This window comes from Pistacia vera, unplaced genomic scaffold, assembly GCF_008641045.1.
Source record: "Pistacia vera cultivar Batoury unplaced genomic scaffold, PisVer_v2 Contig106, whole genome shotgun sequence".
Taxonomy (NCBI): Eukaryota; Viridiplantae; Streptophyta; class Magnoliopsida; order Sapindales; family Anacardiaceae; genus Pistacia; species Pistacia vera.
The window spans coordinates 1,090,200-1,106,707 of NW_022195093.1; the positions used below are offsets into that span (position 1 = coordinate 1,090,200).

A 16,508-nucleotide genomic window follows, 5' to 3' on the forward strand; every position below is an offset into this window, starting at 1 on the left:
ATAAATAATGTTTTGTTTATTATTTGTGTTACTGTATAATAATGTATACCACATTATTGCACAAAGATGCGTGCAGCACAGTAAGAAATGTGTAAAATATAATTACAATAATACTCATTTGAACGTGAACAAAGACTAAAATAAAGTAGCATTAGGAAATTAAATCAAAGAAATTAGCCATCTTATCATATTTATAGGACGTTTAATAATTGATGGCTCCTTTAGAAAAATTGATCTTAAATTGTTTGTCATGAATGTTTTATATATATATATATATATATTGGAAAGTCCCCTCTTTTTGTTGTTTAATTTTTGAAGCTGACATTGATATAACGTTAAGAGTCAAATTCATGTTCATCTTGGATCACCAACTTGCAAGAAAAAACAGGCGTACTATTTTTTTCGTCGGTAACGGTGTGATCGGTAGCTTGTGCATACCTCAATTAATTTTTGAGGTCTATTGAATATCCTATAAGGATTAAGTAAGTCACAATATTATTATAGTAGGTAATCCTTAGATTTAAAACCAAAAATTTTAAGAAGAGAACAAACTTTTTTAATAGTCTGACCAAGGCCGATTTTTCCTTCACATGTTATAAAGTTTTTGCCAGTCTTAGGAATCAAATAAATGTGCTCTAGTACCGTACAGAGATACCAGGGATGACCAACCTAGCACAACATCATTTGTGGCTGACATTTAAGAGTTAAAAGCTGGTGTAGACTTTGATTTAACATGCCGATGCAGGACCACCATCTTGACAGTAATGGTTATGGAGTCATTTGTTCGAAAAAACCAAAAATGGGTATCTGTTAACATCACGAATCACGATCATTATAAGAAGAAAATGGGAATACGAGGATGAAAAGTAAGGACCACTTTCAGAGAGAACGGCCGATGGTGAATGACTGTTGAGAAAGCATTACTATTTACCTCGGTAGTTGAAGAATTCAAATATTTTGTTTCACATCATTCATCTATATTAGTTAATATTTATTTACTTGATTTAGTATACAAATTTATTCATTCACTCCGTGTCATAACAGTTTACAAAAAAGATTTTGTATAAGAAATTATTATATTTAATATTAGAAAAATAATATAGTTATCGAAGAATGCATACTGAATTCGTGCACCGAATGATGTGACACCATCTTGATCATCGACTAATTATGAATTTCTTTTTAAAAAAATAAGATGATGCCACGTCATTCGGTGTATGAATTCGGTTGGCATTCTTCAGTAACTGTAGCATTGTTCTTAATATTATTCAAATCTTTTCATTCTTTATAAATTACCTCTTAATTTTACACTATTTTATTAAGTCAATATTAGAGTAGGTGTCCTAGAGTCAATAACTTATTATAAAATTGACTATTTGTAATAATGTTCATTGATCAATAAAAAATATTTTATTTTATATCGTGTAAATCATATTCATATGTCCACTGTAATTGTATTAATAAGTGGTTACAGTCAGGTCGCATGTAACGAGCTGAGTTATAATCTAGAGANAATCGTGCGAAATCAGCTTGGAAAGAGGGCAATGGGACGTAAAGCTGGATTATGTCCTGACACTCACACCAACCCATGGATTTAATGATGATTACACGCCTTCAGCTTGATATAAAAAGAAGAAGACCCCTTCATTAAGGGGATTCGGCCATTTTTACACGTGAACTCTCTCTCTCTTGCAAACTTTGTATTTACTTTTCTTAATCATTTGTAAGTCAGTCCGCTGTTGCGACCTGACCCACATTACTAATACAAATCAGTGGACGTAGGACTTGCTACCTTAGCATCCGAACCACTTTAAAAAGCTTTCATTGCATTCATTTCACATTTTCGTTTCATAATCACGTGTGTCTCTTGACCAATCAACGTTGCGCACGTGACGATTAGTTGGTTTTAGAATCACACATCAACAGTTTGGCGCTAGAAGGAGGGCCTGATTGAGTGTTCATCCTTCATCAGGAGAATCTTTAACCTACTGGTCCTACAGCAACAAATGGCCCGCCAATCTGAACCTGAGCAAACTAACCAGTGCGCTGAAGGAGTCCCCTTGACCCAAGGGGATACCCCCTCCAAGGTACTTCCAGTTTCACAAAATGCCACGGGGGATATCCCGGCAGCTTCGCAGCTTGACCCTGCCATCAGAAGCTACCTGGAGAGGTTCGATAATACTCTCCAGACGGTCAACCAGAGGCTGGACCGTTTGGACCAAGGAATGTCATCTACAACAGCTGGGGCGGTGCAACCGCCAAAAATGCCTGCAGGTCACGCAAAAGCACGACAAAGGGAAATAGCCCGTGCCGCGAGCACTGCAGCGCGTAGACGCAAGGGTAAGCAAGTGGCAAAAAGTAAGCCTACGGGCTCCCAAGGACTAGCGAACACAAACCGTGCCCCGAGCAGGGTGCCGGCAAAGCTGAGACTTGGCGAAAAAGTGAATCCCGAGCTGTCCCATGCCATGTCGCAGGTGAACCCAAGCAAAGGTGTCGGGTGTGACGATTCCTGTCACCGCCAGCAGAACAATCCTGATCACTACCATGCGGCTGGTCCCCACACCTCGCAGGGCTGTTCATACCACCGTGAGGGTCGTGAAAATGCCCCGCACAATCCTTCACCTTCGCACGCCTCTAGTCAGTGTGTGTCGAGTGCGGCCGAAAATGCCGGCCGAGGCGAAGAGGAGTCCGACCTCTGGACTTTCCTGAACCGTAATCGCGAAGGCCAGACTCGTATGGGTGAAAGCAATCCCCAATTGGCTCTGTTACCACAAATTGAGGAGCTACAGCGAGCTCTGGACACGTTAAGGGAGCAGCAAAACAAACAGGCCCAGGTCGCCTCTGCATCCCCTTTCTCTCCCAAAGTGCTAGCTGCTCCACTCCCACCGGGGTTTAGAATGCCTGATATGCGGCCGTTTGATGGGAACCATGACCCACAGGATCATTTATATGAGTTCAACGACCTGATGGAACTCCATCAGGTTTCGGATCTTGCAAAATACCGTTGTTTGGCCGTGACGCTGACTTCCCACACCAAGCGGTGGTTAAGGTCGCTCCCAGTGGGATCGATCAGTTCGTGGCCTCAGATGAGCACGACGTTCCTATGGCATTTCCAAGCTAATCGGAAGTTTTCGATGCCTTTGAGCTACCTCAGCAACATAAGGCAAGAAAGAGACGAATCCCTGCAATCTTATATCGACCGTTTCCACAGGGAACTCAACAAGGTGGCTCATGCCCCAGAAGAGTCCATCCGAACACTTACAGTAGCTGGAGTTCGCCCGCAAACCGACTTGTGGAAAGAACTGCAGGCTGAGGACGATGTTTCCCTCACCAGATTTTACAGCCTTACAGAAAAATATCTCAGAATAGAGAATTCATTGGCGGCACTCCGCCGTCGCGATCATGGCACTTCAAGCAGTATGTCTGGTCGGGGAGAAAATAGGAGAGCTGATCGCAAAGGAGACATTGATGATCAGCGAAAAGGGAAGGAACCCCGCTACGAACATAAGAAGTCCTATGCTCATTTTCCTCGTCGCGACCAGGACAGAGCTCAATACACTCCGCTGAACGTGTCCATATCTGTAATCCTTGACAAATCCGAGGAGGCCAACCTGCTCGGTGAACCGGAACCCATGAAAACCCCTGCTACAGCCAGAAACAGCAAAAAATTCTGCCGTTTCCATAGGGATAATGGGCATCACACTGATGAATGCCGAGCTCTAAAGCAGGCAATCGAGGAGCTCATCAAGAAAGGGCACTTCAAAGAGTATATCGATGACTCCCCAAAAGAGAACCAAGGGGAGCAGAAGAAAAAGCGTCGTGATCGCAGCAGATACAGCAGTGTTAACATAATCTTTGGAGGCCCGCACCTTGCGGGAAACACGTGAGGTGCGCAGGAAAGGTACGCTTGCGAAGCATATCACGACCCGATCAGGGTAATGAGCACTTCGCAGCGACCACAAAAGGCTCGAAAGGAGGAACCGATCACCTTCTGCAAAAAGGAAGCAGCTCGCTTGCACCATCCACACGAGGACGCCCTTGTGATCACCCCCCTGATAGGGTGCCATAATGTCTGCAGAATGCTTGTGGACAACGGAAGCGCTGTGAACATCCTGTTCAAGACCGCTTTCGATAGAATGAATCTAGACGAGGTCGACTTGAAGCCCGCCTCGATGCCTCTTTACGGTTTTACTGGGGATCACCTGATCCCCAAAGGAACAATTCAGCTACCGGTCATGCTCGGCGACTACGACAAGGTGACTAGGGTTACCAAATTTTTGGTCGTGGACTGCCCATCGGCCTTTAATGGAATCTTGGGGCGACCTCTATTGAGAAGCTTCAAGGCAGTCACTTCCATATATCACCTCAAGATGAAGTTCCCCACTCCAACAGGGATAGGGGAAGTAAGCGGATCGCAAAGCGCATCTCGCGAATGCTACATAAAAGCGGTGCAGATAGCAGGCAAGGAAAATGGCATTTCGCGATGTGTGCCTCGCCAGGCCATGGCGATCAGCCGGATCGAACCATGGCCTAGTCCAGCAGAGGATAACATAGATCTGCGAATCCAGGAAATCCTTTCTAGCGGCCCGGTTGAGGATCTGTTCAAAATTTTGGTTGATCCAAAAGAGCCGAGCCGAGCCGAGCCGAGTGTTAAGGATTGGAATCTGTCTCAACCCTCAACTCGCTTCCGAACTGATAAGCTTCTTAAGGTAAAACATCGACGTGTTTGCCTGGTCGCATGGAGATATGGTCGGGATCAGTCCGGACATTATTTGCCATTCATTAAACATCAGTAGTGAAGCCAAGCCGGTTCGCCAGAAAAGAATGGCGATGGATCCAGAGCGGTGTGTCGCACTGAAATCAGAAGTGGAAAACCTTCTCCGAAATGGGTCCATTCGAGAGGCTCTCTACCTGACCTGGGTTGCCAACCCGGTCCTGGTAAAGAAGCCAAACGGCAAGTGGTGGACCTGCTTTGAATTTAGTGACCTCAATAAGGCTTGCCCGAAAGACAGCTTCCCTCTGCCGAGAATCGACCAGCTCGTTGATGCCACCTCGGGGCACGAGCTGTTAAGCTTCATGGATGCATACTCGGGATACAATCAAATCCCGATGTATGGGCCAGACGAGGAGTACACATCCTTCATTATGGATCAGGGGCTGTACTGTTACAAAGTTATGCCTTTCGGCCTCAAGAATGCGGGCGCGACCTATCAGAGGTTGGTTAACCGAATGTTCTCCGACCAGATCGGAAAAACAATGGAGGTCTATGTGGACGACATGCTGGTCAAATCCCAGGCCGCCTTAGAACACATTGCACATCTCGCTGAGATGTTTGACATCCTCCGACTGTACAGAATGAAGCTAAACCCACTCAAGTGTTCGTTCGGGGTATCGTCAGGAAAGTTCTTGGGGTATATGGTTAATCAGCGAGGCATAGAAATAAACCCCGAGAAGATCCAAGCTCTGCTCGATATGGAGAGCCCGACCAGCAAGAAACAGGTCATGAGTCTAAATGGGTGAATAACGGCACTTAGTCGCTTCATATCAAGACTGACAGACCGCTGCTTGCCATTTTTCAATGTTCTGAAGGCCAACAAGAAATTCGAATGGACTTCCGAATGCAAACAGGCGTTCCAGAGTATAAAAGAACACCTCAGGAAGCCACCTCTCCTCTCTAAGCCTCTTCCACAGGAAATCCTGCTCATCTACCTGTCCGTATCTCAGTTCGCGGTCAGTGCAGCTCTGGTACGGGAAGAGGAAAAGGTGCAATGGCTAGTGTACTATGCGAGCAAGCGCTTGTCGGATGCCAAGATGCGGTATCCGGAAATGGAGCGACTAGCTTTTGCTCTGCTGATCGCATCCAGAAAGCTGCGACCTTACTTCCACGCCCATATGATCAACGTAATGACTAATTACCCCCTCAGGTAGGTCCTCCAGAAACCAGAAGCCTCGGGTAAACTGCTCAAATGGGCCATGGAGTTAAGCCAATTCGACCTGAAGTACAAGCCCAGGTCGACCATTAAAGGGCAAGCCGTTGCAGACTTCATCTCAGAATTTTCCTATCTCCCAAGCGAGCAACAACCTAGTGAGGTCATGCGGGAAAATATTCAGAACCTGTCGACCTGCAATCTCTACATCGACGGGTCATCGAACAGGAAAAGAGCCGGTGTGGGTCTTCTCCTTGTAAGCCCCGAGGGGGCTCAAATTCATGGTATTCTCCGGTTCGGGTTTAAGGCAACCAACAATGAGGCTGAGTATGAAGCCCTACTTGCCGGGTTGCAACTTGCCAAAGAGATGGATGTAACCACGATTAGCATTTACAGCGACTCCATGCTGGTCGTTAACCAAATTCTAGGGGAATACCAAGCTAAGGAAAAGAACATGGTCCGCTACCTGAAAGAAGCTAAAACCGCTCTCGGGTCATTCAAATACTTTGAAATCACTCAGATCCCCAGAGATAGCAATTCTATAGCGGATGCCCTAGCAAAGATAGCCTCGTCGTTGGATTCCGAGGCTCTAGATAGCATTCTTGTTCGTTTCGTGGATGCTCCAACTATCAGCTCAACCGAACAGGCTGTAAACATGACTCAACCAGATTCCTGGATGACTCCCATTTTCCAGTACCTCAAGGATGGGACCCTGCCAGACGATAAGGTCGAGGCAAGGGTCCTACGAGTAAGATCTGCTCGTTACACACTCATCGGGGACCAGCTGTATAAGAGAGGATTCAGTGCCCCTCTCCTCCGATGTGTAACCAGTGAAGAAGCAGACTACGTCATGAGAGAAATTCACGAAGGAATCTGCAGTAATCACACAGCTGCTCGATCTCTTGCGAACAAGGTTGTTCGTCAGGGATATTATTGGCCCCGGATCCAAGAAGATACACACAATTTTGTCAAGAAATGTGACAAGTGCCAGCGGTTCGCGAACATTCCGCGAGCCCCCTCGCACGAGCTGATAACGATGTCTAGCCCCTGACCGTTTTTCATGTAGGGGATCGAACTTATCGGTCCCATGCCAGTTGGAAAGGGAGGGGTCAAGTATGCCGTGGTCGCGGTAGATTATTTCACAAAATTGGTGGAAGCTGAACTGTTAGCCTCGATCACGACCAGAAAGCTGAAAGACTTCGTTTTCAAGAACATAGTGTGCCGCTACAGAATTCCCCACACCCTCATCTCAGATAATGGGAAGCAATTCAATAACAGGGAGTTCAAGCAGTTCTGCGACGAGCTGGGCATCCATAAAAAATTCGCCTCATTCGCCAGACCGCAAGCAAATGGCCAAGTTGAAGCTATCAATAAGACCATCAAGCACACTCTAAAGGCTAAACTTGGGGCAGCCAAAGGAAATTGGGCTGACGATCTCCCCGAGGTCTTATGGGCGTACAAGACAACCCCAAGAACCTCCACCTCAGAAACCCCTTTTTCGCTAGCTTATGGCTGCGAAGCAATGATTCCTGTAGAGGTGGGAACTGGTTCTCTTCGGAGGGACTTGTACAATGAGGTCGAAAACGAAGCACTTATGAGGGCAAGTATTGATCTTGTTAAAGAGCACCGCAGTAAGGCTTCGCTAAGGATAGCAGCCTACCAGCAACGTGCGAAAAGGTTCTTCGATTCAAAGGTCAAGCGAAGAGACTTTCAGGTCAGAGACCTTGTGCTAAAAGAAGTTCTCCTCGGAAGCAGCGAGCCAAGCGCGGGGGTACTAGGACCTAACTGGGAAGGACCGTACTAGGTCGACAAGGTGATCAGACCGGGGACTTACCATCTCAAAAGATTGAACGGTTCCAAAGTACCTTGAGCTTGGAATACCGAGCAACTCCGGCCATACTATCAGTAATCCCGAACTCAGTTCTCATTATAGATCAGTTTTTGATTTTGTTAGTTCCCCCTTTGTTGTAAAATATTATTCCGTTCGCTTTAACAGTTCGCATTTATTCTATTCGCTTAAGCAGTTCGCATTTATCCTGTTCGCTTGTAACGATTCACATGTAATATTGCCTATGTAAAACTGAATTGTAAACTGCACTCATATATGATAAAGCGAACAACAGTTGAAAGCAAAATGTATCTTCATTTATTTACAACAAAAATTAAGACCCTATCTCCATGGAGTCAAGACTCGTTACACTATGGCTGGTCGGGGGGATCTTTTGAAGCAGGACCAGAACCCCCTGCCTGGTTGGATCGTCGGGTGGCCGCTGCCGCTTGGTCATCTTCCTCCGCCAGAACCTGCAAAGTCTCTTGCCACCCCTTTGGGAGGTCGGAAATATCCAGATTTGGGTTCTTTGGTCGCAGGGTATAAATGGACCCGATTGCCCAGTCGGCGGCCTTGTCCTCGATCTCTTCTGACTGGATCCGCATTTCTTTAGTCTGAAGCGATTCTTTCCTGACTCTCCTGGAACTCAGCCTCGAGAGCTAGCCTTTCCTTTTCGGAAGCCTCCCTTTCTTGTTCAGCTCACTGAGCCCATATGGAGGTCGTCTGGAGCTACTGGTCCTTCTTTCTGACCTCCTTGGAGAGCCTAACAGTTGTCCTTTGAAGCTCCTTTACTTCCTCCGCACGTCGTTCAAGCTCCGCCTTTTGGAAGTCCACTGTTCGCAGAGCGGCATCCTTTTGGTTTAGGTACCTATTCGCCGCTTCGAATGCTTGCGTTCTTTCCGCTTCGACGGACTCCAGGTTCTGTTTGAGCTTCGCGACCTCCTCCTTTAGGTCGCTTGCCCCCTTTGCGGCCCCCAATCGAGTCTTCTCCATAGACATCCTCATCGCAAGCAAAGCCTACAAGCAAGAAGTGGATTAGAATAAAAACGGCAAACAAACTTTAAGAGCAGTTCGTTTACCTTGCTTAGATGTTGAAACGACGTGGTCATCAGGTCATCGCCCGTATCGGCGAACTCATCATATGACTCCGATAGCCCACACTCGAGCAGAGAATAGACTATCGGCTACAGGTAATCAGGCAGGCTCCCCAACGAGTCCAACACTGGCGTGCCCTGTTAGTGTATATTAGTGTATGCCCTAGAAACCATTCGTGTTGTCGGTTTCAGAGCATTTTGTCTTGTATCTATATATATCNATATATATATATATATATCTCTGCGGAGTCAACATCAACATTCATGACAAACAATTTAAGGTTAATTTTTCTGATGGAGTTATCAATTATTAAACGTCCTATATATATATATATATATAGTGGAATGTCCCCTCTTTTTGTTGTTTAATTTCTGAAGCTGACATTGGTATAACGTTAAGAGTTAAATTCACGTTGATCTTGGATAACCAACTTGCAAGAAAAAAAAGTATATTGTTTTTTTTCTTCGGTAACGGACTAACGATGTGTTTGATAGCTTATGTCGTATCTTAACTAATTTTTGGGGTCTATTGAATATCCTACAAGAACTAAATAAGTCACAATATTATTGTGGTAAGTGGTCCTAAGATTTAAAATCAGAAACTTTAAGAAGGGAACAAATTTCTTTGACAGTCTTACCAATACCAATGATATTGATTTTTCCTTCACATGTTATATTGTTTTTGTGATGGGCATGCATCCTGATTTATTCATCAAATAAATTTGCTCAAGTGACCGTACAGAGATACCAGCGATGACCAACCTAGTACAACATCATTTGTGGCTGACATTTAAGAGTTAAAAGCTGGTGTGGACTTTGATTTAACACGTCGATGCAGGACCACCACCACCAGTGAAGGCCATTGGAGAAATTTGCCTAAAAAATCCGGTAAGACTAAACTCTACTGTTGCATCAATTCGCTGATAGTAAGCAGATATAATTCCACTGCTTATTTGATAATAGTTTAATTTGTAGGGCTACTTCGATGTGGGAAGAGTTGCTGGCTGAGATGGATGAATTATTTCCAATCGAATATCAAACGAGGAAACATTTCATCTGATGAGGAGGACCTTATCATCAGGCTTCATTCTCTTCTTGACAATCGTTGGTCTCTCATTGCTAAAAGACTACCAGGTCGTACTGACAATGAGATTAAAAACTACTGGAATTCCCATATTAGCAGGAAGGTGGAAACAAGTAGTAGAGTAACTCAACCAAAAGCATCAAGAGTGGGAAAGAAGAAGAGCCAGTTCACCAATGTAAAGAAACTTGAGAAGAAGAGTACAGACAGTTCAAATGCAGAGACTACAAACACCAAAATATATCTCCCCAAGGCCGTTAAGGTCTCCCCATTCTCAGTGAGAGTCAAAAACATAGGTTTGGATTACAAGGCAAGTGGGCTATCATCATCGGACCATGAAGAAGAAGGAAATAACATTGTAACATCAAATAAAACAGAAGAAGTGCCATGGAATATTCATTCCCCATTTTGGCCTGATCTTTTTCAAGAAGAAGCTGTGTATTACGAAAGATGTAGTCTTGATAATGCGTGTGATATTTCATTCCTAGACTTCGTACCAATTGAAGATAACATGCTAGATAAAGTTGTTGAGGAGTATCAGCAGCTTCTGAACGTCGATGACAGCGTTCAATTTTGTTCTTTTTTTTCTGTGTGATTATTTCCTAAGATTTAGGAGCAGTTACATAATAAGTATCATTTGCAAGTTTATATACCTTCCCGTTTGTAATATTATGGTAAGTAGATGTTAGAGTGTCATAGAGTTAATCAATTATTGTAAAATTGATTATTTATAATAATATTCATTGATCAATAAAAAATATTTTATTCTATATTGTGTAAATCATATTAATACGTATTGATATATGTCCTTAAGATGGTAGAACCATGACAAGGGTATTAAGTGTTTCAAATTTTGATAGTGAGAATCCTATGACCACATATGGTGGCCATTCTAGAAATGTCCGTAGTCTCAGTATTATTCTGACTTAGGACACAGATAATACGGTAAGGCTATCATAGCGTTGAATGACCATGTCGAAAGGCAGTGACTGATCTCACTTGTCAAGGTAAGGTTGTTTGCCGATAACCTGGTGAAACATGGGTGCTTGCTGTAGGCAAGTTCACTGGACTAATCCATCAGAGGATTCCATACAGATGGTAACCCCAGTGTCTATGGAATAAATGCTATAATGAATAGTGGTGCATGTGATCCTTAGACTTGAGATCACCAGAGCATCTTGTGCACCGATTGGTGTAGCTTGACACTAGCCCATGGCCAACGTAGTTCTATTCAGAGCTATCAATACGATAGTGATTGGCTGCATTGAGGAGTGTATCAAGACTATCACTCCCAGGTACGGGAGATGTTAGCTCATTGCACAATTCAGTAAACGGCAATGACACTAAATCCGTGGCCACAGTGGGATTGAGTCGTTGCCCAATCCAATTTAATTATTATTCTGGTCATTAGTCTAGTAACTGAATACAAACACATCAAGAGTAACTGAGGTTGACACAATTTATGTATCTCAGTCTCAATGACATAATAGATGATGAAAAGATTTGATTGCACGGTAACCATATCGTTAACAGGTAGTTGCTTCGCTGAATCTGAATCTGAATCTATTGGGTAACCATGATGCTTTGCTAAGGTCCAATCTTGGTTTGTATGTAGTAAGACGATTAATTGGTGTTAATCGTGATATTGTTCACTGCCGGTATAATGAGGAGTCTACGGGTGACCACAGTGGGATTGAGTCGTTGCCCAATCCAATTTATTATTCCAGTCATGGGTTCGGTAACTGAATACAAAACGTTGAGAGTAACTGAGGTTAACATTATTTATGTACCTCAGTCTCAATGAGATAACAGATGATGAAATGATTTGATTGCACGGTAACCAAATCGTTGATAGCTAGCTTTTTCGCTGAATCCGAATCTATTAGGTGGCCATGATGCCTTGCTAGGGACCAATCCTGGTATGTGTGTAATGAGACAATTAACTGGTGTTAATCGCGATACTACTCACTGTCGGTATGATGAGGAGTCTACGGATCACACACATAGAAGATAATTTGAGAATCAGTTTATGTAAGGGGCATTTTCATCTTTTAGGATGAAAGAATACTTTAGTAATCTCACAGTGCAATTAAATTTATTGAGGTTGTTGCCTATATTTAATTTAATGTTAAAATTAAATAAGTGAGATTATATTTAAATATATGTACACATATATTTAAATGAATTATTATTGTTAATTAAATGTTAATATATTTTATAAATATACTAATTGACTTTAATTATAATAATAAGTAATTTAAAATAAAAATACCCCAAGGGGGGTGTTTGGATACAAGGTTGGAGCCATGCATCTTCCTCATTGGAATACGGTTTTGACACATGCACTATATAAGTGCATGTGTGTTAGAGAATGAATGAATCATTCATTCTATCAAAGAAAAAAGAGAAAGAGAGGCAGCTCCTTTTCTCTACTCCTCTCACGTTTGCCTTGCATTTTTGAATCAAAGATTTTTCTTTGATTTTCTTTTGATTTTTGAAGCCAAAGAGGATCTAGCAAATCCCTTGGTTTTTTGGATTGTCTTCATGTGGATCACCGTTCATTCGATACTATTCTTGGATCGGTAGCGAACTAGATTCAGAGACATTTGAAGGAGCCTCCAAACGTGCATAAGATCTTTGAGCCTTGTCTGGATTAATGTTATATTTGTTCCTTTCAATTTAAGCATGTAAAATATATACATATCAGACTCTGATCTTGGGTTAATTAGAGTAATCGATGGGAAAATTTTTCGTTTTCCGCTGCGTTTGCCCCATCGATTTACTTACAGTATAAGGGCCTTTTACTTTTCATTGTGTAAGATTTGGCTCTTTAGCCATCTTAGTAAGTAGAATTCAGTAACATTTAAAACAAAATAAAAGGTGGGGCAAAATTTATCTACAATGTGAGAGATTGAATCGCACCGGAAGCACCTTGTAGCTAGAGGTACTTACCCGAGCTCCAATTAGGATTAGTCTCATAACTTCGAGTATGGAGAGACCCGAATTTTTCAAAATAAAATAAAATAAAAGGTAGTTTTGAATTTTCCTACCCTACTAAAAGCCCAGCTGCTCGAAACTTCTAGCAATTCGTCGTCTGAGAATCTTGCAAGTCAGTCCTAATGATTAATATTGCATCTTTTATTTCTTGACTGGAGTTTGGCAATTGGCATTTAAACGGTGAAAATAATTGTTGTTGTGACTAAGAAATCAAAGGCTGACGTGGAGTTGCGTGACGAAACGTGGCCTGCTCCCGTCAGAACGGTAAGCGCACGTCAGGCCTGCCAAACGCCCTGGTGCTTCCACATGTCCGCTAGCCTGCTCCAAATCACGTGAAATCGGCTTGGAAAATGGGTAATGGGATGTAAAATCAGATTAGGTCCTGACAATCACACCAACCCAAGGATTTAGTGATGATTACGGACATGCCACTGGGTATAAGAAGAGGAAGACCCCTTCATTAGGGGGATTCGACAATTTTACACAAAAATCTCTCTCTCATGCTTTTGTATCTGTTTCCCAACCTTGTGTAAGTCAGTCTGCTGTCGCGACTTGACCCACACTATCAATATTAATACAAATCAATAGACGTAGGACATGCTACCTTAGCATCCGAACCACTTTAAAAACTCTCACAGCATTTATTTCGTTTTCGATATTCATTATTACGTGTGCTTTTTGACTAATCAACGTTACGCACGTGATAATTAGTTGGTGCCAAAATCAAGCATCAACAGTTTGGCGCTAGAAGGAGGGCCCTGATTTAGTGTCTACCCTTCATCAGGAGAATCTTTGACCTACTGGTCCTACAACAGCAAATGACCCGCCAATCTGAGCCAGAGCAAGTTAATCAGCGTACTGAAGAAGTTCCAGTTTCGCAAAATGCTGCGGGGGATATCCCGGCAGCTTCACAACTTGACCCTGTCATCAGAAACTACCTGGAGAGGTTCGACAATACTCTCCAGACGGTCAACCAAAGGTTGGACCGTTTGGACCAAGGCATGTCGTCTACCACAGCCAGGGCGGTGCAACCGCCAAAGACGCCTGCAGGTCATGCGAAAGCGCTGCAAAGGGCAATAGCCCGTGTCGCGAGCACTGCAGCGCGTAGACGTAAGGGCAAGCAAGTGGCAAAAAGTCAGCCTACGGGCCCCCAGGGACCAACGAGCACAAAAGGTGCCCCGAGCAGGGTATCAGCAAAACTAAGACTCGACGAGAAAGTGAATCCTGAGCAGTCCCATGCCACGTTGCAGGCAAACCCAAGCGAAAATGCCGCGCGCGATGATTCTTATCGCCACCAGCAAAATGATCCCGATCGTTATCACGCGGGTGGCCCCCACACCTCGCAGGGCGGTTCGTACCATCGCGAGGGTTGTGAAAATGCCCCGCACGATCCATCTCCTTCGCACGCTTCTAGCCAGCGTGTGTCGAGTGCGGCCAGAAATGTCAGCCGAGGCGAGGAGGAATCCGACCTCTGGACCTTCCTGAACCGTAATCGAGAAGGCCGAACTCGCATGGGTGAAAGCAATCCCCAATTGGCTCCGTTACCACAAATTGAGGAGTTGCAGCGAGCTTTGGACAGGTTAAGGGAGCAGCAAAATGAACAGGCGCAGGTCACCTCTGCATCCCCATTTTCTCCCGAAGTGCTAGCTGCTCCACTTCCACCAGGGTTTAGGATGACAGATATGCGGCCGTTTGATGGGAACTATGATCCGCAGGATCACTTATATGAGTTCAACGACCTGATGGAGCTCCACCAGGTTTCGGACCTTGCAAAACGCCGTTGTTTGGCCGTGACGCTGACTTCCCACGCCAAGCGGTGGTTAAGGTCACTCCCGGCGGGATCGATTAGTTTGTGGCCTCAGATGAGCACGACGTTCCTGCGGCATTTTCAAGCCAATCGAAAGTTTTCGATGCCTTTGAGCTACCTTAGCAATATAAGGCAAGAAAGAGACGAATCCCTGCAGTCTTACATTGACCGTTTCCACAGGGAACTAAAACAAGGTGGCCCACGCTCCAGAAGAGTCTATCCGAACACTTATAATAGCTGGAGTTCGCCCGCAAATCGACCTGTGGAAAAAACTGCAGGTTGAGGACGATATTTCCCTCACTAGATTCTACAATCTGGCAGAAAAGTATCTTCGAATAGAGAATTCATTGGCGGCACTCCGCCGTCGCTATCACAGCACTTCCAGCAGCATGTCTGCTCGGGGAGATAATAGGAGAGCTGATCACAAAGGAGACATTGACGATCAGCGAAAAGGGAAGAAACCCCGCTACGAGCAGAAAAAGTCCTATGCTCCTGTTCCTCGTCGCGACCGCGACAAGACTCAATACACCCCGTTGAACGTGTCCATATCTGTAATCCTTAACAAATCCGAGGAGGCCAGCTTGCTCGGTGAGCCCGAACCCATGAAAACTCCTACTACGGCCAGAAACAGCAAAAAACACTGCCTTTACCACCGGGATAACGGGCATCACACTGATGAATGCCGAGCTCTAAAGTAGGCTATCAAAGAGCTCATCAAGAAGGGCCACTTCAAGGAGTACATTGATGACTCCCCAAAAGAGAACCAAGGGGAGCAAAAGAAAAAGCGCCGTGATCGCAGCGGGTACTGTAGTGTTAACATAATTTTCGGAGGTCCGCACCTCGCGGGAAACACGCGAGGAGCACAGGAAAGGTATGCTCGCGAAGTGCATCACGACCCGATCAGGGTAATGAACACTTCGCAGTGACCTCAAAAAGCCAGAAAGGAGGAACGATCACCTTCAGCGAGGAGGAGGCAGCTCGCTTGCACCATCCTCATGAGGATGCTCTGGTGATCACGCCCCTGATAGGGTGCCATAATGTCTGCAGAATGCTTGTAGACAACGGAAGCGCTGTGAACATCCTGTTCAAGTCCGCTTTCGATAGAATGAACCTAGTCGAGGCCGACCTGAAGCCAGCCTCGATGCCTCTGTACGGTTTTACAGGGGATCACCTGATCCCCAAAGGAACGATCCAGCTACCAGTCACGCTCGACGACTACGACGAGGTGACTAGGGTTACTGAATTTTTGGTCGTGGACTGCCCGTCGGCCTTTAATGGAAACTTGGGGCGACCTCTGCTGAGAACCTTCAGGGCAGTCACTTCCATTTATCATCTCAAGATGAAATTTCCCACTCCAACGGGGATAGGCGAAGTAAGCGGATCGCAGAGCGCATCTCGCGAATGCTATGTAAAGGCGGTCCAGATGGCGGATAAGGGAAAGGGCATTTCGCGATGTGTGCCCTGCCAGGCTATGGCAATCAGCCGGATCGAGCCACAGCCTGGTCCAGCAGAAGATAACATAGATTCGCGAATCCAAGAAATCCCCCCCAACGGCCCGGTTGAGGATCTGTCCGAGATTTCGGTTGATCCAAAAGAGCCGAGCTGAGTGTTACGGATTGGAAGCTGTCTCAACCCGCAGCTCGCTTCCGAGCTGGTAAGCTTCTTAAAGGAGAACATCGACGTGTTTGCCTGGTCGCACGCAGATATGGTCGGGACCAGCCCGGACATTATTTGCCATTCATTGAATGTCAACAATGAAGCCAAGCCAGTTCGC

General features: G+C 44.8%; 1 protein-coding gene across 1 annotated transcript in view; it reads left to right on the forward strand.

The window, feature by feature from the left end:
- The window catches only part of LOC116129666 (myb-related protein 308-like), an 11,779-nt gene extending 1,254 nt beyond the window's left edge, over window positions 1-10,525 (forward strand). Inside the window, exon 3 of the mRNA XM_031415389.1 lies at window positions 9,984-10,525. Coding sequence (XP_031271249.1) covers window positions 9,984-10,525 — 542 coding nt within the window. The remainder of the gene's footprint in view (window positions 1-9,983) is intronic.
- The last annotated feature ends 5,983 nt before the right edge of the window (window positions 10,526-16,508 follow it).